The 22,310-nt window shown below is 42.7% G+C and overlaps 1 protein-coding gene across 3 annotated transcripts; it reads left to right on the top strand.

The window, feature by feature from the left end:
* Positions 1-1,378: 1,378 nt before the first annotated feature.
* On the top strand, positions 1,379-16,911 carry VPS37B (VPS37B subunit of ESCRT-I). 3 transcript variants are annotated; one of them, XM_054173147.1, is made up of 4 exons: positions 1,379-1,525; positions 10,510-10,681; positions 11,342-11,424; positions 12,537-16,911. In XM_054173147.1, exons 1-4 carry the CDS (start codon positions 1,421-1,423, stop codon positions 13,035-13,037), a joined length of 861 nt encoding a protein of 286 aa, XP_054029122.1. In that variant the 5' UTR covers positions 1,379-1,420; the 3' UTR covers positions 13,038-16,911. The 3 variants fall into 3 exon arrangements, with proteins under 3 accessions (XP_054029122.1, XP_054029123.1, XP_054029124.1); XM_054173148.1 differs by lacking the exon at positions 1,379-1,525 and adding an exon at positions 1,820-1,924; XM_054173149.1 differs by lacking the exon at positions 1,379-1,525 and adding an exon at positions 3,477-3,547.
* The last annotated feature ends 5,399 nt before the right edge of the window (positions 16,912-22,310 follow it).

Genomic DNA, 22,310 nt, shown 5'->3' with positions numbered 1-22,310 from the left:
TTACCACAATTAATTATTTCCAGACATAATTGTCTTTATCAACAATGCTAACATTACTAGTAATTGGAGAACTACTGCTCCAAAGTGTTACCACAGAGTGCCTACTAAAGGATTGGTGACTGAACAGGTACAAATTGTAAGTACAAAATGTAGCTATGATGTTGTAATTGATGCAGAGCTTCTGCTACATTACATTTCAGAAGTATTTAAATTCATCAGAAAATACATCTTGACAGATCATTTCTTCACCTTCACTCTTCAAGAATAAAGTGCTAAAGATGGACAAAAAACCCTGGCACCAAACCCTGGCAAGATGCGATTCTTTGCTATTTTTAACCTAAACAGGTATTCAGCCTAGGCTTGAGAACAATAATGTAGTCAGTCTGTTGAGATTTACTGTAGCCAAGTCCCAACCTGGTAAGGAAGCATGAGGTAAAGAATTTTACCGACTTTCCTTCCTAATTTACAGCTCTGCTGTAACAAAAGGAGAACAAGTGCCTATGGTTTTCTCAAGCCGGAGCAGCAGTTCTACCCGGTATTGATGTAGAATCATTAAGGTTGGCATTAAGATCAAGTCCAGCCGTCAACCCAACACCACTATGCCTGCTACATCACCTCGCAAAGTAACATGTGACATGTGAAAGCTCAGAGATCAGCCCTCCACGTCCTGCAGGCTATAGGACAGAGTCCACGCTCTGTGAAATTAAACCACGGAGCCCCTGCCTTCCCAGTGAACCATTTGACCTCTCAGCTACTCCAGCAGCCCCCATGCCTCGGGACACCGAGGGCCCTGAGCACCAGGCAGCATCACATGAGTGAAGCAGACAATGCATGCTCTGTGAGTGGCTCTGCCGGCCAACATTTAGGCCTCGCGTCTTCAGGAAATGCCACATGACTTCTCTCAGAGGGCACCTTCCCTGGGCCCTTCACCTCCCTGGAACCCTTCTCCTGCCCCGCTGACTCCAGCCAGGCTCATGGGCAGGAGGCCTGGAGTGCTGTGACCCCATGGGCTTCATCCAACACAAAACCCCTCACACAGCGTTTACTAGAGCTCCAGCAGCTTCTCCCTCTTTCCCCAGCCCAGCTCATCCCAGCCACCCCCGAATCCCCCCAAGGCCTCCCCGGCCTCATCCGCCACGAGCTGCCCATCGCCCCCACGGGCACCCTCCTTCCCTCAGACTCCAAGCTCCACCCTCCGCCCTCAATCCCCTTTGGTACCGTCCGCCACCACGTCCCCTCTCCCCAGCCCCCCTTGGTACGCCCCGCCCCGCGCGCCGCCGCCCCGCCCTCCCAGCAGGGGGCGCCGAGGGGCGGTGCCCACCCCGCGCCGGGCCGACACCGGGGAGGCACTTCCGGTTGGCGGCGGCGGGATTGGGGAGCGGGCGCGGGGCCGGGGGGAGTCGAGCGGGGCCGCGCCGGGATGGCGCTGGACGTGCGGCGCCTGGAGGCGCTGAGTCTGCACGAGCTCAGCGCGCTGTTGGAAGATGAGGAGCAGCTACAGGACATGGCCCGCGAGATGGAAGAGGTGAGGGGCATCCCCGTAGCCCCGGGCCGCGGCTTCGCCTCGGGCGGCTGCGCTCCCCACAGCCCCCTCGGCCCGCCGGGCCTCGGGACTTGCTGTCCCGCCGCTTCCCCCCGACCCCCGGCGCAGGTGACTCCCTCCTCCTTGCCCTGTTCGGCGGTCACGGCTCCGCCATGGAGTGACCGGTGAATAAGGAGCCCCTGTGCTGTGGGAAGTGCTGCCTGCCCCTCTCCCTCCCCCTCTTCCTCCCGGCCTTTTGTTTGCTGGCCGTCGGTAACGGGAGGGAGGTCTGTACCCGGGCAGTTCTGCCGAACGCTGGGTGCCGGAGGAGGGGGGGCTGAGGGCTCCCCGCGCTGAAAATGTTCGGTTTGTACTAAATTAGGAGACATTGACGGACCGGAGGTGGGATCAGTTTTTCCATTAGTACAACCCTTGTTTTGTGCTTTGGCCTCGATGAAGGATTTTGTCAGGGTGAAGTCGGTCCTATTTGTGGTCTCGATCTCGGCCTAACTTTAATTCAAAATAATATGAAAGAGATTCCTGTGTGACCCTGTTGGTATGCGGGGCGCAGGGAAGGCTGTCAGGCTTTCTGGTGATGTTTTGCCTGTTTGAAATGTCTTTGTCAGTGTATCAGACTCCGAGCCGTGCTTTTGGATCTCTGCTTATTAAAACAAAATAGGAGCTTGTTTTCTTCCTTCTGCAGTGGTTGCCTTTTACTGGATTTTCTATATGTGAGTGGACGCTGTGTGCTACAGTTTTGATATGAGACTGTTCCGGGTTTATTTGACTGCAGGTGTGCCTGAAAGACTCAGTTGTTTGCTGACTGACTACACAAATAAGATGAAACCATATATATTGAAAACTTTCCAAGGAAAAAAAAAAATGTGTTGTACTTCTCTGTGTTTGTTGGTTTGGGGGTTTTATTTTAATTAGAGGGGAAAAAACCCCAGGAAAATAAAGTTTACACTATATTCTTGAGAAAAAAGCTTCATTTATTAAGTAAAATCAATTACAATTGTGTACCCTTAAACCAAGATTCCTGCCCTTTTGGTACTTTAAAAGAAATTGTTCTGAATCACCTCAAACCAAATAGTTCAATCCTTACAGGTGAAGAAGCCCATCGGAGGTCGATCAAAATGTGTCCCTGGGAATTTGCTCGTTGCAGCAATTTGTATTTTGAATGTGGTGTAAATAGATTTGCAGAGGGGGGCAGGCTTAGTAGCCTTTCATATGGGCTTATATTTTGAGAGCTTAAACTGCTGAAGAAATGGATATTGCTGGGGTAAGTAAAAGATGCAGAGATCTCAGAGGCACGGTGGTTTGCTGGAGGGCAGGAGTAGCCTTTTGCATAAAACCCTAAATATTTAAGGAAAGTCAACAGCTTGTAACAGGATTAACTTTGTAAAGATATAAGTGGGTGCAGTATGGCTGTTTTCAGCCTGACCCCTGACAAGGAACATGAGTGGAAGGTGTGGCTCAGTGGGCTCCTTTTTTATTACTTATTTGTCAATATATGCATAAGACTGTAGGTCAGAAGTGACAGAAAACCTCATGACCTTAGTAGGAAAGATTCTCCCTCACTGCAAAACTAGGCCATGTTCTCAATCTGACCCTCCACTTTTCCTCCTTTGTTGGCAACAGAAGGCTTTCAAATTGTAGAGTAGGGTTCTCCAGGCCTCAGGGAATATTTTGTGGTGTTTGGAAAGTGTGGCTATGTTTGAAGGTACTCAGGCTCTGTGGAAATATTGGCTGTGCTGCTGTCGGGTATAATCCTCTTTTATTCCCTGTGGAGGCTTTTACTAGAATCTATTTAACAAGAAGGCACTTACTCACCTTGGAAGGAATTTGCTGTACTTCAGTACTTGTTCCTCACTCTGGTTTTGCCTCCATTGAAATGTTTACTGATTGATTTTTTTTTTTTTTTGCTACTGGGTCCTGAGTTTTCACTGTGAAGTATGTGGCAGGAAGGAGAGGGGGAAATCCTGAACATGAAGAGGGAACCATGGTGATTTCACTGCTGGTTGTGTAGGTATTCAGTTGTCAGTTCGTATGTATCTAGGTTGTAGGCTTATCCCAAAGTCTTTAGATTCGCAACTTCATTGTGCTATGCTGATTAAGTCGTGATTCTTGAGTCATTTCTCTGAGGTCACTTGTATTTTCAGTGGCAAAGTTGGCTAAAGCTGATTATTCTGTAATTGAAAAAACCTTTGTTCTCCTTGTTGCAAGGGAAACCTAGCTCAGAACCCAATGTGTTATTCACAAAGAGGAGGATTTGGAAAATCACTTGGCTTTCTTGGTGACAGCTAAAAATAGGCACCTTCCAGCCCTGAAGGGAATGTATTTCTGTGCAGCATTTGAGCTGGGTTTGTATATGTCATTGTGTGTCTGTATATATCTATATCTGTGTGCGCTCACATGCACATTCATATTTCACTGGAGGAATACGCACACACGGTGACCTTCACACTATGTCCCCAGGTGTGTGTAAATGAAGGATCAGAGATCTCAGCTGCTGCTTTTTCTGTCTGTAAGGTTGTTTTTGAAACCTCTGGGCTTTTAGTGCTTGAACAACGAACATCTTGTCTGACAGAAAGAGGAAGGAAGCCAATTGTCTGGTACTCCTAGTCTTTTAAAATCGAGGAAGGCTGTCGTTTTTTCTTTTTATCATAATCCTTTGAGGTTAATCTCTGAAGTACATCTACAATACTCATCTTCATTAAATAGAAGTGCATTGTTTATGAAAGTCAGTCTCACCATGATCATTCTAAATGGCATAGATGAGAGAATTTGTGACCTGACACTGGTAGCTTGATGAACTTCTCCGTGAAAATGAGTTTCTTTTTATCTATCAAAACATCACTTTAGTAGCAGTGCGACATTGTGTTTCTGACCACTGAGTTTCTACTGCCAAAAATTATTTGTTCAAACCCTTAATTATATGAAATGAAGAAGTCAGAAATGTATTACCTTCCTCCCATTTCAGGATTGCAGAGTACACTGGCAAGCACAGTGTAGTTCTTTTCTCAAAAGCCATTTGAAAAGATCAGGCAGTGCTGAAAGTTCAGATTAAAACCATGTGAATGCATGCCCAGATTTCTTGGATTCCCGCTCCTATCCTAAAACCACATTGTGCAAGTGGTTATGTTCTCGTTTGCCAGACATGAAATTTAGTTATGAAGTTAGAAATTAGGCTTGGTCACAATCACAGATTTGTCTCTTCCAGCTTAACACCAAAATGAGTAACCTGCCTGTGTCTGGGTGCGAATGGCAGTTCTGGGTGTCTTTCTTCTGCAGTAAACGTGTAGGAATTGCAACTTGCCTTCTAACCTTTACATTGTCATTTTTAAAGCCAGCACTTACATAATCAGAAGAGCTAAATTTAGCAAATCTAATTGCTTTGGAATATGCATTAATATTTATTACTGAACAGATGTTGTTAGAGAGTGTGTTATCACTTACCAGTGCTTCATGAAAAGCACTCTTAAATCTTCTGTAAAAGAAGTCTCTCTTCTCCTGCTCTGCACCTGTCAGGTCCTGTTTCAGGGGTAATAATTTGACACTCCAAATGTGTGTCGTTAGACTTCCGCAGTGTGACTGCATATTTTAGTCCTCATTTACAAGTACGTGTAAGCGAAAGAGAGTGTGGCAATGACAAAGGCTGGAGCAAGACTCCAGAAACCTAAAACGAATGTGGCTGTGTGTAAAGCAATTAAAATGGTGCCACAGAAAACTTTTTATTTATAGCTCTTTAAGAGACATTTTCTTGAAAGTACTGAGAGGCTACTTGCCATGGTGCTTGTCAAAGCAAGCTTATAATCATAGCAGCACTTGATGGACTTTGTGGGTAGTTAGGATTTCAGCCCCTCAGACTGCACCTCAGGAGACATCTGGTCTGGAACTTTTGGGAACGTGCTTTTGGATGGGTGAACAGGAGCGACTCAACTTAATAGCCTTAAGTTGCACCAAGGGAGGTTTAGATTAGATTTTAGGAAAAAATTCTTTGCTGAAAGGGTCATCAGGCACTGGAACAGGCTGCCCAAGGAAGCAGTGAAGTCACCATCCCTGGAGGTGTTTAAAAGACATTTGGATGAGGAGCTGAGGGACATGGTCTAAGAGTTGTATACAGGGAAGTGTTAAGTTACGGTTGGACTTGATCTTAAGGTCTTTTCCAACCAGGCAATTCTATGATTCCTTGATTCTTCTCGGAGACCTTTTGCACAAATAACTTGCTGCAAACCATTATTTTTTGAGTAAATCATAACAGTAAAAGTACTGCTGAGCTAGTTCTGGTTTATTCTATCCAGCATTTTTCTTTGTTACTTAAAAGTGGGATGAAACAAAGCCACAGTAGTTGAAATCAGTAGAATCTCAATTCCTAAAGCAGTTGCTCCTGCCTGATCTTGGAATTGTTAATTTTACTCAATGAGTTATTTAATAATTCACATTATTTCTGTTAAAGCAGCTCACTTTTTAAATATTCTAAGTTTTGGAGTGCTGGATAAACCTTTTATTTTGTTTTACTTAATAACCCTTGTGTGTCCACGGCTTCGTTCTTTTGCGGTGCACAGGGTTTGTTTTGAGTGGTCTGCTGAATGATGAGCAATCCTTCTGCCATTAAAATCCTTTTATAAGCAGCTCAGTATCATTACCCTGCTTGTCCCATTCAGAATTCAGAGCAAGAGCTTAGCAATTAAAAAAAAAGGAGAAAAAAAGAAAAAAGGAAAGCATGTGTTCTCTTTAATATTGCCCTGTCTCATGATTCTGACTGGTATTTCTCATCTGGTTTCAGATTAATGTTTCCTGCCTGTTGAAGTCCTCATGACCTCAATAGCCTTGGTAGCAATTCTGTTTGCTTACTCCTCTTAATAACTTTTTCATTGCTCTTCCAGCAGGCAGGTGAACACCTGATGCACTCAGCAGCGGCTCCCTGCTAACGCACGTTTTTATCGCACAGCACATCTTGACAACAAAATAACTTCTATTGGATTTATTCCTTGCTTGGCTATTGTCTTGCCTTGGGGCTTGTGGAAAGCTGTGAAAAGATGCTGAAAGCACGCTTTGTGCTGCCTTGATAATCTTAATACACTGGTCATGCTGTACTGTGTCTTTGACCCTTGGGTGATTTTGCAACTGTGTCTTTTTTGTTTTGTTTTGTCAGTGGTTTTTGAAAGTTTTTCAATAGGGCTTTTTAGACTTGACTTCACAGAGCTTGCTCCTTGGATTCCTTGAATTAACTTCTAAATGTGGTGGAACAGTTGCAGGAAAGTTTTATTACATGGACCTTAACATTAGTGCCAGAGATTAGTCTGGTTTGTAAAATCCTGACTGTATTCAGAGTTGTCTTGCTTTGGGATTGTATCTGTTCTGCTTGCTGTGAGACAGAATTCACTCATTCCACAGACTTCAAACTTTTCTCAGGAAGCATTTAAATGTCCTGAACATCATCATCTCCTCAAGTTTCATTAAACATCCTTCTTCTTAAATTTACCTTTTATTTGAGGAACAGGTTCTTCTTACAGTTTTGAGTAAGATCCAGATTGAGTTTCTCATCTCTTGAAGGGGACATTTTCAAAAGAAATTTGGCACAGATTAATGCTGGCAAGGAAAACTTCAATAGTGACACTTGACTCAATCATTAAATGTCAATCATGTTATTTGTTCAACTTCTATAGGGAAAAAAGTGCCCTTCTTAGAAGTGCTGTAATGTGGAAGAAGTTGAGTCATTAAGTCTTGTGTGATTTTAAGCACTGTAACATAAAGTGTCATTACAAATACCTAAACTTTTCTCAGTTTCAAGTGAAAGTCTTAATACTTGGTTTAAGTTTGGACTGGTCTTTAATTGCTGTATGTCAGATGCTAAGGACAGGAACGGATGTCACTGTGTTAGATGTAGGTCATAATGCTGATTTTTATCTTGTTTTTACAAGTCAGTTGCATCATGTCATGCTGATATCTGTTCATCTTTACACATCTGAAACGATTTTGAAGTAAAGACACTCAGAAAATTATTGTAGAAAGCGATGCATTTATTTTTTCCTTCCCCTCCCTAGTCCTGTTGAGAGACATCATGACACTTGAGACAGGAGAGTTATTTTAAAATAATGTTTAAAACCACCAGAAAAGCTTAAGGAACCCTTTTCTTTTATTCTGTCTACCCAGAGCTCTTCCTTCTCCTCTTTAGTATCTGTGATTTCAGTGAAGGATTCCTTTTCCTGAGGTTTATGCTCTTGGAGGGTTTATAGTTTTGTGTCCACTGGTGTTTTTCTCTCTAGAGGAAATATGTGTGCTCTTCATCCTGCAGATCAAAGTTCATTTATAAAACTGGTCTTCCCAGACTGACTGCACAACTGCTTTGCAATAAGATTGTCAGCCTTACAAGCACTGAAAATACACTCGCCAGATCAAGCTGAACTCACTTGAAGGAAGTAGTTTCCTCATTAAAATGGTGAAAGAGGAGAGGCACCAGGAAACTGGAATCTTTTTGCACACAGTCTTCTTTGGCTGGCAGTTCAGAATACAGCTAGTTAACAAAGCTTGTGTCACAGGAGGTGATTTGGTAAGAAGCTGGATGCCAGTAATTAAGCTGTTAAATCATGTGTATTTTAGTTCCCTTCATAACTGTTAGAACAAAATGTGAAATAGGGGGACGTAGGCTTTCCAAAAGCAACAATCTTAAACAGCATTGGATCAGAGGAGAAGAAACAAAGGGAAGCAACCAGTTTAATTATTTTGCATTGGATTCAAAAGTGAGAAGAGAGGATTTTCTTTTTATTCTTGGAAAAGATTCAAGGTGAAGACAAGCACAGAGCTGGAAGGTTGTTTAGGCTTGATAGGAGAAGACAAAACCAGTATCACAAGTACAGTCTCTCTAACTTTTATAATTTGGAACAGAATTTCATTTTGATTGTAGAATTTAGGACTCAGCATTTTCCTTGACTGGATTTCTTAAAAAGTGGTTTAGCAAGAGCAGGGTGAAAGAGTAAAGCTTTGGTATTTGAAGAGCAGTATCTGGGGGGAAAAATGTTTAAGTGACACTGAGCCAAATTTGAATTTAGCAGATTAAAGTAGCACATAAATATTTCAAAAGGAAATAGTTGCTTTCAGAGACACTGCTTGGAAAAGATTTTTACCTGATGCATCCAGTTTTTTGCTCAGACTGCCCAGAACACCTGAATTCTGATCCTGCCCTTTTCTGGGGCTTTTAAATAGCTCACCTGGGTTTTCTCTTTCCTCTTTCTGAGGTGTGGCTTGACTGTATCCACCCATGAGTGTGAAAGGGGGAAAGCACTGTACTCTTTGTGTTTGCATTGAATTCAGTGCAGCTGTCCATAAAGAAGATCTGTTCTAGCTATACAGGGATGCTGTGGGCTGGAAGGGGCGAAGCAGTGTGGAGATGACAAAAAGTGTACCAAATGTTTTGTTGATTTTGAAAGCAGCTTGTTGGAATCAGTCTGCTTGTTGATTCAGTCTGAAAAGCTGAAATCAGATCCCTTGGTTGTTTGGAATTTCGTTTTTTGATGTCTGAATATTTTAATGAATCTAATGTGACATCCAGGGCAGGCTTCCCCAAACACTCGGCTTTCCCAAAGCTCACGAAGTCTGGCTTGATAAAGTGGTGTGCATGCATGTCTGTGAGCAAACTCAGGGTCTTGCTGAATCATGGTTTTGTGAGAATTGTCATTTGTTCTTTAGGAATAATGTCTTCAGGCTAGGATATGGTAAGCAGGAGGATTAAGCTGAAAACCAAGCTTTTGGCGTTACTCCAGCATCGATTTAATAATATAGTTGGGGAAGAATATTCTGGAGAAGGAACAGTAATGATGCAGTCCTTGGGTTTTGCATTCTAACAAGATAAGGGATGACATTCCTCTGCAGTCTTACTGCATCTTACTGCTGGCATCCAGAGATTTTTTTTTTTCCTTTCCTAAGAGCAACTGTTGCTTTATCTGTCAGCATTCATCATGGGGAAGTAGTGAGGGTGGTGTGTGAGGTGTTATCTATGTTAAATAATGAGTTAAAATTCATACAAAGCACCTTCAGGCAGCAGAGCATGAAGCAAAAATAAGATCTGACAGGGTTGTGACAGCCAACAGGTTGGACCTCACATGAGTGTGTCATTAGAATGAGAAGAAAATAGAGTGACTAGCTGCACTCCTCTGCCACTTAGCAAGGATGTCTAAGCAAGCACCCAGAGACTGGTTTCTACCCAGGAACTGCTACTGTGCCACTGAAACCAGTTCAGCAGAGCCAGTACCCAGTTCCTGTTTGGAATGGGCAATAGCCATTCTGCCTGCTGGAGCATTCATGGGCTGCTCTGCTCCTGCTCAAAGAGGGCGACTTTGAGTCCTTCCTCACACCACAAATGCTTTGAGTAACTATTATTCCCATCTTGCAGAAGATGCCTGTTTAATGAGCTCTCTGCTGCTTGTGGAAAAAAAATGTGCAGAAAAGTGACTTCAGATGGGTATTCATTCATGTTAAGAAAGTGATTCATTCACAGGTGCTCATGGCTGAAAGAAGAGATCCTTATTCTCAGGACAGTTCCTCTGAAGGTCTTTGCCCCATAAGCCTCACAGTCCATTGTCATTGTAGATGATTTCAACATGCTGTTTGCAGCACAGACCTCCTTATTCCTTCTAGACTAGATGCAGTAGTAAAATAGTATTCTAGTAGAGCAGTGCAAAATGGTTGTGAGAAATGATTTTGCACAGCAGAAGAAAAGAGATCATGGGAGAGGAGCGCAACAGCTGAAGCTGACTACCCAGCAAAGCATTAGACATTCCCACTGATCCTGAAAATTCCCAAAGTGTTGGTAAGAGTTGAAGATCCAGTACCATAATACTGACGTTCAGAGTTTACTTTTGTGGTTTATTTAGAAGTTTTGAAATTCTCATGTTGTCTAAATGACCGTTAGCCTTGCTTAATATTTTCCCTGTCATTTCACACACTTTCGGTTGTGTGTTTGTTTTGGTTTTGTTTGTTTCCAGGCCCAGAATGTTCAGCACAGCAAGGACATGACTCTGGCCAGCAACCGCAGCCTGGCAGAAGGCAACCTTTTGTACCAGCCCAAGTTGGAATCTTTGAAATCAAATTTGACTGAAAAATACCAAGAGCTGCAAGTTCTTTTTGAAGCATACCAGATAAAGAAGACAAAACTAGGTAACATTTTCGGTTGCCGGTTATGATCTGATGTTTTCTAAGTGAATGTAAATCTGTTGCCTGGGGTTTTTTTGATTTTTCAATTTTTGGGTTTTGGTATCTCATTTTTAGCTGTGTGAAGTAGGGTGCAAAATGAAGTGTCATTTTTGTGTGGTTCTGAAAGAGCTCATGCTTCTGACGATTTATTAAGCATCTGTTGCACCTGGTAGCAAAACCAGAGGAATCTTTCTGTTACCGTGTGCTTACCTGCCTATTGCAGACCTACTCTTATCTAAATGATCAAATCTGTTTACCTTGCTAAAAGGCAAAACATAATTTGAATTTGCAGGGATTAATGATAAATCAAATGGAATATTGCATTTAACTTTCCTCATGCTGAATGATGAAGTATTGCATGTCTGATACTGCACTTGCTGAAGTGCTTTGCCTTTCAATATTAAAAACATATAATTGCCATTAAATTTCAGCTTTTAGCACTCTGACAATATTCCTAAAGTACTTACATTTTCTTACTGTACATCATCCTGTCCAGAGCACAGTGGAGTATGCTATTGTGTATGTGTCTTAGATATTCTGGTGGTTGCTGAGGCAAGCTGATAGCTTCAGTTAGAAGTGACTTGGAGCCAGCTGTCATTTACTGTTCTTTTTGTGCCATTACAGACAGACAATCCAGTAATGCTTCACTGGAGACGCTGCTAGCGCTGCTTCAGACAGAAGGGGCTAAGATTGAGGAAGATACAGAGGTAATGACTGCAGCTCTGCCACTTAAACCCATTAGCAAAGACTTCCAGTGTACATAGCTGCAGCGCAGTACTGAATGTGTGGTAGACTAAAAGGATATATTTAAGCATATAGTCTGGTCTTTGCTTTGAACTTCAGTGAGCAGACATTTGGTTTCAGTGAGAATTTTTGTATCTGGGTAGTGTTTTACTCTTTAACATCTTTAAGATGTTAAACATCTTTAAGACGTTAATTTAAGAGAGAAAACATTCCTTTTCAGAAAAGAAAGCCAAAACCTCTTGGTTCCTTGGCATTGCCTTCAAACTCATAGCCTGTAAATGTGGAATATTCCTTTTTAATGATGTATCAATCCAATAGGGATGTCAATTAGTAGCCTAATGAAAACCATGCCTGCACTGTGTTTTCTCTCCAGTATTTCTGGTGAAATATTCCTTCATGATATCCACATACCTTTCTGCCAGTGGTGCCAGTGGTCACCACTCACTGTGATACAAGTGCTTGAAGGATGCTCTGTTTTCAGAATAGTGGAGTTGTTTGGGTTTGTTTGCTCATTTGCCTGTAGGAGATTTTCTGTAGCTATATCAGGGTGAAAAAAAAAAGTTAATTGGCTTTGAGTTGTGACCACAAAAATACATTCCCAGGACAAGTTGAATTTTGTGATGGTATGGTCAGCTCTTAATTATTAAACATCATTTACCCAAAGCCACAAGTAAGCATGAGTTTTAAACCTGTCTTAGCAATAATCTGCTTGTCTGTGCTAAGTCTTCCAGAGTTCTCAGTGTTTCTGTTGGCCTTGCAAGCAGCACTGAGCTGTAATTCAGCTTAGCTGGCGCTCTGGAAAGCTGATGAGCTTGATTCATTCTCCTCTCTGATGATCAGAGCTAAATTCAGATGTTCTTACTGCTGTTGCTTCAGTATAAATTTAAGCAGAAATGATATTTAACTTCTGAGTAATAACCAACTCAAAATTCTGCTCAGAATTCTTAGCGTGCCAGTGGTCCTCCATATGCAAGCTGGAAAATCACAGGCAAAATGGGGCTATTTTTAGGGTCTAAGCCATTTAGATTCTCTTGCAGTATGCTGTTTTTCTAAGAGATTGTTCCATATTTGGCAGAATATGGCAGAAAAATTTCTCGATGGTGAAATACCACTGGATTCCTTCATCGACGAGTACCAGAGCAAGCGCAAACTGGCTCACCTGCGCCGTGTGAAGATCGAGAAGCTGCAGGAAATGGTGCTGAAGGGACAGAGACTTCCACAGGCCCAGCCGCAGGCTCAGCCCAGAGCGCCGGAGACAACACCAGCAACTCAAGATCCCTACCCTTCGGATGCAAACACTCCTCCTTCAGTGGTGCCCCGACGAATACCGCCCCCTCCACCTTCCTCAGTCCCAGCAGGACGCTTTCCTACTCCCTTTACTGCAGCCATGAGTTCAGGACCAGCTCTCTCTTATCCAGGTGCTCCGTATCCTCCTCTCCCACCTCGACCGGGAGTTCAGCCTGCGAGTCAAATGCCACAGCCAGGATACCCCTCTCAGTTTGTACCACAGTATCCTCCAGCTCTTCCCCAAAGACCACCTCGCCTTCCACCACATCCTGGCTTTATCCTCCAGTGAATATTTTGATGCGCCTAACTTCTGTATTGGTGCTTATATTTCCTTTTTCTCCCCTTCAGAGACTCAAAGTAGGCAATGAAAGCCTCTGGTTTTTGCACAATGGAATACAAAATCCGAGCTGTGGCACAGAGGTCTGCAATTGCGTTTGCTAAATGTGATGATTTTCGTTTTCAGTGACACCAAGGTTTTTCTAGGAAGGTGATAGGGTCTAAATGTTGTGAATCCATCAGATCCTGAAACAGCGTCCAAGTGGATTTCCCGATGTTACAAATCAAATCACACTCTCAATTCTTGTAGTGATGGTAAATCAGCATCCTCTCTCTTCTGATGTATTCCCATCGCAGCTGGATGTATGTGTGGCAAATGGGGAGATAGTTGTCTCTCTAAAGTATTGTCTATCAGTGCCAGTGTTTGGATGGTAACACCCACATCTGAATACTGGGCAGAGAGTTTCAGTGGACCCCGTTGGCATCCCTTGCAGTGTGGCCAGACAAGGACGTTCGTGGCCAGGTGCATGACATTTTCAGAGCTCGCTGAGCTGAAACTCTTGTCAGAAAATGTTGTATTGTTTTTAGACAGTAAAACTCAACAAGAGTTTCATTTCTACATTTCAGTTGTTACCTTAGACTTTTCTTGGTAAAAGTACACAGTCCTCCCACTCCTGATAACCTGATAACCTGAAAGTCCTGGTCTCTTGAAATGAAACTAAACTGTTTGTGGAGCCAGTTTAGAGTTTTATAGAAACCTTCCCAGGCATTTTTATTCCCTTACCTGTTAAGACTCTTTCTTAAGTGGTTTTGGGTTTGTTTTTCCTTTCCCACACCCTGGATACAGAAATGATTTTTTTACACAGGTGCTTACCTTTTGACATTGTGTGATTCCAGGAATCTAGGCAGGGTATTTTCTTAATCAAATACTGGGCTTTCACATCATGCAGTTGCCCGCTTGAAATTACACAGTTTCATTTTATCTCTCAAGCTCTTGTCTCTCACTTGGCAGGACTATATTTAACTTTCCCATGTCCTTCAGTTCTGCAGCTTTTGGCTTGCCTGTCTATCTGGAATTTGCAGTTACAGTTTCTCTGTAAGCAGGCAAAGCAGTAAAGGTTTTTAGGTGGTGGTGCGTGGTGGTAGTTTGGATCTTGCATAATCCATTCTTTACTTGCCACTGGAAGTGGGGAGGCTTTTTAGGGGAGCTCAGATTTCACTCTCAATGTGGCTCTTGAAGCCTAAGGTGTGGACACATGCTGGTATTTTAATCCAGCACTGGGGGAGGAAAGTCTTGACACTTGTTACTTGAGCAGAATGTGTCCATAAATCCGTTATCAATTTCTCACATCCAGAAACAACTTTCAACTAATTCAATATAATTTAAGAAACTCACAGTAACCCAGAACCTGGCACAGCCCCTGTGTTATTTCAGAACATTTTCATACCATTGTCCTGGAATGCACTGCATTGTTTGGAATCTCTACTACAAACAGCATCAGTCAAAACAGAGTATCTTTTTGTGTTCCTTTATGTAAGGCCCTTGAACTGTCCCTTAATCATTTCCTCTGGAGTGTGGTGGTTGCTAGCAAATACCAATCTGAATTTAAGCTCATAACAGGAAGCTCTCTGTTCTGAAAATGTATCTCTTTGGCTTGGTTCACCTTCTGAAGACAAAGGGCAGGTTTGTCAGTGTTATTGGCATCTGAACCAATTCTCCAGTGTAAGTCTGGAAAGTTTCTATAGAGGGGAGGATTTTGTGAAGCAATGTGCATTGGATTTGTTTGCAAAGTGTGTTTTTTCTGTAATCTAGTGATGGTACAGGATGTGTCCTTTTGGTTTTCTTTAACCTAGTGTAATATCTTTTCTTGGTATTCTTTTCTCACTGAAGCTGCATATAAGCATGGATAATTATGACTCGTTTCAAAGTAATTTTGCTGTGCTATTAGTGCTGGTATTTGGATGGCAGCTGTTGTATCTGAATGCTAAACGTGAGTCTGCTGTAGAAATGATTTGTGCCCTAGAAGGAATTAAAAGTGTATGGGGGCTAGCAGGGTGGTGGCTGAGTAGAGATTCATACTTTGAGCCTGCTACACAAAAACCTCTAAATCACTCTCCAATCAGTTTGTGCTAATATTTGATAAAAACAACCAGGTATATTTTACACTTATCAAGTGCCAACCTTTTTGGTTTTTTTTTTTCTTTTTGAGGAGGGCTGAAAATCCTCAGAAATGATGGAGGTGAGAGATAAGTGTATTGTGAATTTGCACTGTGTTTTATGTATCTAACTTTATTGGTATTAGTAGTTCCAAAAGAATATTTTTTACTACTTGTTAAATTTTCTGTCTTTTGGTAACTTTTGTGATAACATGACCTTTCAGGGATACTTTATCTAGAAACAAACTCTTGTGCAACCTAAATACAAGACGAAGCTAATGCAACTTTTTTTCCTGTCTCAAAGCAAAACAATGCATTATTGCATATGCATGTGGCTGATGTGCCTTAGGATCACTACTTGTGATTGTAATACTAGGATATTAGCGTTTTTATCATTTGAATGGCCATTGCTCAACTCTAAGGGCTCTCCAAGAGCACTTTCTTCTACAAAAGAAAAAAAGAAAGACCCTTGTACTTCAGAGAAAACAAAAGCTGTATCTGCTATTTGTAAGCTTACAGTTGCCTTCACCGATGGAGAAGTTTGAACGTAGATGATGTAACTAATGTGATGTTTCAGTTAGAGCTGTCTCCTAACTGAAATCCAGCTGCTCATGGAAAACATTTTGCCATTAATTGTGTGTGTGTGTGCGCACAAACTGTAAATATACTTGACTGCTGGTGATGTTGAAAGGCAAAGATGCCTGTGGAGAGCTGTGTCAAGTCCTTTCAGAAACAAAAATTTCAAAACACTAACCTGAACGAGCTGGGCAAGAGATGTGTAGGTGCTTTTTGATCTGTTGCCCTTCAACAGCTTCTCCAGTTCTGTTATAGGAAATAAATTCTGCTATGGCTAGGATGTTTAGACTTGTACTAATTTGCACTGTTTATAAGATAGTGAGATTAAAATGCCATAGGCAAGCTGAGAGTTGAGATGGGGTGGCTCAGTATGCTTGCCAAAAAATATATATATATATTATAATGTTGTCCTGAGGATTTTTAATGTTTGCTGCAAATAGCATATACTTCCCCAAAGCAATTGGAGTGGAGAAAAAATCTTATAAATCTGATGTGTAACACGGCTTTGGAGTGTTGGTAGCATTGAAAATACTCTCTTTGGATGGCAGTGCTTCTGCCAGTCTTTTGTATGCAGTTTTGTAAGTTATGACTAACTCAGTTGTATGTGGTTAGGGTGTTGGACTGGGGATCAGCACCAAATGGCTCCAACTCAAGGATGAGTTTCACTGCACTTCAGTGCTGTCTCCTAGAGGAAGCAGAGTCAAGTTGTTCTAGCACAGCTGGTCTGCACGGGTCACCCTTGTACTGGTGACCCTGGAGGGACTGTAGAATATAAGCTTTCATGTGATGCCAGGAGGCAGAGCCCTGGGCACAGTCTAGTCATGGGTAATGGTTACATTTAGTGCCCCAACTTCCACAACCTCAGTTTCAACCTCTTTTGGGACTCCTCTGCCCTCTCAAACTGGAATAATGACTTAGATACAGAGCTCGAATCAATGGTTCTTTTAGCCTGAATAAAACAAGGGCAAACATTGAGTTCAGAGGAGGCAGAGTCATCCTGCACCTAAACAGTTCCTCTGTGTCATCCTGGACAGTCTAATCAAGGGGCAATTTTCTATGCCTAGCAAGTTGTGAAATGTACAGTGGATTTGTTTGCATAAGTCTTTCTGTAATCTACTGTGGTCTGATTTTAAATAAAATAGCATATCTCTCTTGGTGTCATTTTGTGGCTTCGTTTAATAGTGGTGGCATTAGCATGTTTTTCAAGACTAATGGTGGTTTTTTGTGTAGCAACATCCAAACAGTTGTAGGTGAATGCAGAACATCGTTGCAAGATAACTTGAATTATTCACAGTAAATCTGTTGGCCATGTTTTTAGTGCCTGGATACAGTGAGTCCATTTTGTATGTAGCCAATGCAGGCTAAGTATGTGTGGAGTAGATTCTGCATGTTGTAATCATGGCAAGGAGCAAGATGGCCTGGCCTGCCAGGTGGAATCCATTGGCTTCTGTTTGACTGTCCTACAATTAGCTGGAATAGTGGAAGTGTTCATAATCTCCACCTGGAAAAGCTGAAGGAAGAGGGAAAGCCACTTGTTTGTTAAAAGAGGAGAAACTTAGGTTTCAGCCAAGTCAGGAGAAATGAGTCAGAGTTATTTAGGAATATGAGTCAGAGGACAGAAAAGACCTGATGTAATTTTCTGTGATAATCTGTCTCTATTAATAAAGAGTGAACTAGCACTCTGAAGTAGCAGCCCTGCTGCAGAATTACTGATCATCTCTGGAAGAAAATCCCTTTTTTAATTGTTTCTTGATCCATTCCATTTGTGATGGCTACAGAGATTTGGTAACCTGCTCATGCAGAAATAGGGAACTACAGATGAGGAAAACTTGCTGCGCTGACTCAGTGCAGGTGGGTGAGGGCAGGGGATGGTGTTACATAAAAGCTGCACTTCTTTCACTTGGCTCCTCTAAGAACTGGCAGCATCACTCCTGTTGTGCAGCCTGAAGAAGGTACTTGCAAGACTTAGTAAGTGCCTATTCTGGAATAGGTTTGGATGGCACTTCCTTGTGGCTTACATGCACCAGAAGATCATTCCCTGTGCAAAGGAGAGGTAACCTAGTACAGACCTTGCCAGATTGGGGACTCCCATGTTGGTTGTGTAATGGCTAACAAGAGAAGGAGCAGAGACAGTGAGCAGTGTGCCAGTGACATGCTGGTAGAACTGTACATGGTCTTGACATGTCCCTTTGGAAGCCTATGCAGATGCTTCCTTGATGCTGTAATTTGAGTCCTCTTCTGGTTGTACATCAATCAACCCTGCTTTGAGGCTTTTACAGGTATGTCTGTTCACCTCTCTGAGACTTTGCCACTAGAAATTAGATTATTATTTTTTTGGTCTAAACTGAAGCTTCAGAGGAGCCTTGTTGAAACTGTTGCACCAGCTGGCATCTTGCTCCTAAAGCAGGCTGTTTCTGGGTAGCCTTTCCTGAGTGTAACCTCACCTGAAGGCAAATCTCCTGTTTTTCTCACCCACAAAACACATCACAGACTGCTGACGCTGGAAGACTTGGCAGTGCATAACTTGAACCTTGGATCCTGCTGTAAGCCAAAGACTCTTTTAGTGCTACCTACCTCCAGCCTGTTCAGGGCGCTGTTTTTTTTTCTCTGTGCTCTTGATGAGTTGGAATTATTTTTCCTTCAAAGGTAAAAATTTCCTTTCACTGCATAAACTAATGCCAGACCTTGCTATATGTCCTAAAAGTTGCACACTAGTTTAGCAATCACTACACTAATTTCTGAGGGATTAACGTCATTAGTCTTGAATAGAGCCAGCATAGAGGATGGGAGGTGAGAAAGTGTAGTTCTCAGCATGAGAGCTCCTGGTTGAGGAGAAAAGGCTGATTGTGGAGAAATGGGGGAATATAACAATGACCTTTGGGCTGAGGTGTGTGATTGTCTCATGATTGCTTCATGGTAGATGGCTAGTAAGGGGACTACAGACCACCTTGGTATTTTTGAGTTAATCTTGCACACACCCCTATGAGGCCTTTCTAAGATGATTGTATTAACCAATATTTCTGTATTTCTCAACTTACTTTTCTGATGGGGCTGTTCAGGAAATGCTGTCACTAAAAATAGTGCTGCCCCAATGTACATACCGTGTGCCTTAGTCACTGCTGCAGGCAGGCCAGGCTCTGAAGGGAAATAACCTGCCTTGCAAGTGGGTGGCTGCTACTCCCAGCTTTAAGGGCTCTTCAAGACATACTTTTACAGAATCATTTTTTTATCTGACTTCCTAGAGCATGTACCAGCAGTGTTCTCTATTCATCTGCTTGATTTAATGTTGGTTTTTTCCCCCATCTGATCTGAGACCCCCGTGTTTTGTAAACTTTGCTCTCTGTAGCAGTGCTGTTCCTGCACTTCAGCTGCTTTGTGCATGCCTGTTCACACTAATTTGTGGTTCCAGCTTTGGCTGATGAGAGAGCCAAAGGGTGGGGAGAGGAGGGCTTTGATAGCAGGCTGTTTGAAAGCTGCTTCATCACAAGTAAACTCTATCATTCTAACCTCAGTGGAAGGGGCAGAATGTAATACCTCACAGCTTTCCCTTGGTTATTTTCCATTGCTTCTGCTACAGGTACCGAGTAAAATTTGTTCTCAGGAGCACATCACGTCCAACATCTTTCTCTCTCCACAGATGCACTAATGGTATTTAAAAGTCATTAGCAAATTGGATCCTGTACAGCAGGATGTCTTGATGGAATCTCAGAATAAACCTTTGCATACACAGTTTGCAGAGCTGATTTGTGATTTATTCTGCTACAAACAGCAAAAAGCATGAGAGTTAAGGCAGCTGTAGACTGGGCAGTAAACTTAGTTTTGGTATAAAAATTTACATTAGCATATAGGCTACACTTTAAAATGGCCTTCAGAGCTTAATTTTACTAGTACTGATAGTTTTTGAGACTCTGTAGGTGCTGGTCTGGGCTGTTGTACCTGCAGCCTCTGTGAGTATCCATTGAAATCACAGTGACGCAGGAGTGGTGGGAAACAAGTCACATTTACCCACAGTATCATTCTGAAAGACACATTTGACTTCTTTTTTGAGTTATAGCTGTGGCTAGACTCACAGTAGTGAGCTTTTAGAAGTTAACATGCTTGATTAATCAGTATTTCCATTATGAAATGTAATGGTGTGAGTGGTTGGAATGATTTCAGCCTCCCAGCAACTCTATCTTTATCACCAGCTTTAAATAGTAGCTCTGTGGAGCACACTTCCTTCTAGCAAGAGAAAAGCTTTCTGAAAGAAACGAAACTGAGTATGGAGCTGGCCAGAGTCACCTTATCTCAATAGCCATTGTCCCTTGATGTAACAACAGTCACCTAAGGGACACAGCTTGGTAACCCTTTCCCAGCTCTCCTCCACTGCTGCTGTATGTAAGAGATTCCCTGTAGCTTAGTTTTAGAAAGGCTGAGAAGGATGTAAAGCTCTTGATGTAACTTGAAGGATCAGCCCAACTGCCTGCCTTGCCCAGTAACACCAGTATAACCACCAAAGTGTAGAAGGTGAGTTGGGCATGAGAAATGTTGCTTGCTCTGCTGCCTGTAGTAGTTGCTCATAAACCTGTGAAGTCTGCCTAGTGATGAGTAACCTTGGAAATCTAAGTTGTCATGCGACTGCCACGTAACTAAACCAATAAATGCCTTAAAACGTGTTTTCTTGAGATACAGCAGCTGCTAATGCTGGTTAACTGCTTTATAGCCTAATGTTAAGCATAGGAACAAGAAGTTGTGTGTTCTATGGCTTCTATGAAATGTGATTGGTGTAGGGTGGGTAGTGAGGAACTGGATGACAATGTTGCTCCTAAACTTTTGTTTCAAAAGGCTTCACAAATTGCCTAACTACAAGGGAGCTGTCTTAACCCTCACGGGCCTTCTGCTGGGCACCAAATGCTATAGTCCCACCCTGTCATGGGTGCATCCAATTTGCACCAAGAGATGCAGTGACACTCAGCCCTCTAGATACTCAATGAGTGAATAACCGAAACTGACATTTCTTGCAGGCTTTTACCAATGGTCCTGAGGAACAGGTAAGGGCTGCCCTGGAGGAATGCTCACCCACACCATGCCCCTGGATTGCTTTTTATTTATTTAAGCTACTTCTGTTCAGTCAGGCTGCTGCCAGTGAGAGCCATGGGGGAGCAGGAATTAGTGTGCTGCTTGGCTCTGGTGAGCTGCTCATGCTGGATTGATCTTGCCCCAGGGATACAGCCCCACCAACAGACAACTGCACAGCTACCTATAATATATATATATATATATATATATATATATATATATATATATATATATAAAAATCACAGACTTGTTTCAGTTGGTAAAAACCTCTAAGATCATTGAGTCCAGCTATCGACCTAAGATCACTGTGGCATTAAACCATGTCCCAAAGTGCCACGTCCATGTTTCTTGAACACTTCACAGATTGCATTGGGTGGGAAGGTGACACTGAAACATCATCTTGTCCAGTCCCTGCAGTGATCAGGGACGACACCAACTAGATCAGGCTGCCTAGGGGCACATTGAGTCTAATCATGAACATCTCCAGGGATGGGACCTCAACCACATCCCTGGGCAACCTGTTCCTAGTATTTTACCCCTCTCATTGTAAAGAACTTCCTCCTTCTGTCTAACCTGCTCCCATGGTTTTAAACCATTGCCCTTTGTCCTATTGCAACATTCCCTTCTAAACAGTCCCTTTCCAGCCTTCCTGGAGGTGGCCTTCAGATTTACAATCTCCCTGGAGCCTTCTCTTCCCCAACTCTCTATGTATCTCTCTTTCTATTCCTATACAATCAATCAATCTACCTACCTATCTTTATTTATTTATAGAGAGGCAACACCACAGGCAGACCCTCTCCTTTCACACCCACCCCAGTGGCACAGGGCCCTGTCCCACATTGATGTCCCACAGACACCATCACCATGATGCTTTAGCTAATGATTGTTGAGCTACTTTATTGCCACCCACTACCCTGCCGTTTAAGGTCACTTTGCTTCTCCCACAGCAGAGCACCACACCATGGTCTTCCCCTGGCCCCCTCCCCACCAAGCTGACCAAGTACCACAACACTTGTTTTAAATATTGCTTCTTTAATAATCTACATCGTGGCAGCAGCTCCAAGGGCAGATACAGCTGACAGGCTTGTTCTCCCTGGCTGTGTCTCTCCACATCAGTAATTCCTTATTGCTGCAGAATTCTCCATCCCCTGGCTCCCATAAGCCATGGGCAGATTTAATTCTGCTAATTATCTTAAATAGAAAACATAATGCAACTGATCCCTTGACATTGCTGTAGTCATAAAAAATAGAAAAGGAAAAAAAACACGATAAAATAATGTTTGTATCCTTATTGCCAGTGTGTGTGCCAGGAACTGCTTTTTCATAGGCTTGTTAAGGTTGGAAAAGACCTCTAAGATCATCAAGTCCAACCATCAATCCAACACCACCAGGCCAACTAAACCATGTCACAAAGAGCCATATCTGCACAGGTTTTTAAACATCCCAGGGGTGGGGACTCCCCCCGCCCCAGCAGCCTGTTCCAAGGCTGGACCAC

The sequence above is a fragment of the Dryobates pubescens genome, chromosome 25 (assembly GCF_014839835.1).
Source record: "Dryobates pubescens isolate bDryPub1 chromosome 25, bDryPub1.pri, whole genome shotgun sequence".
Lineage (NCBI taxonomy): Eukaryota > Metazoa > Chordata > Aves > Piciformes > Picidae > Dryobates > Dryobates pubescens.
The sequence above is the reverse complement of the archived record's forward strand: the minus strand, read 5'-3'. Positions and strand labels throughout refer to the sequence as shown.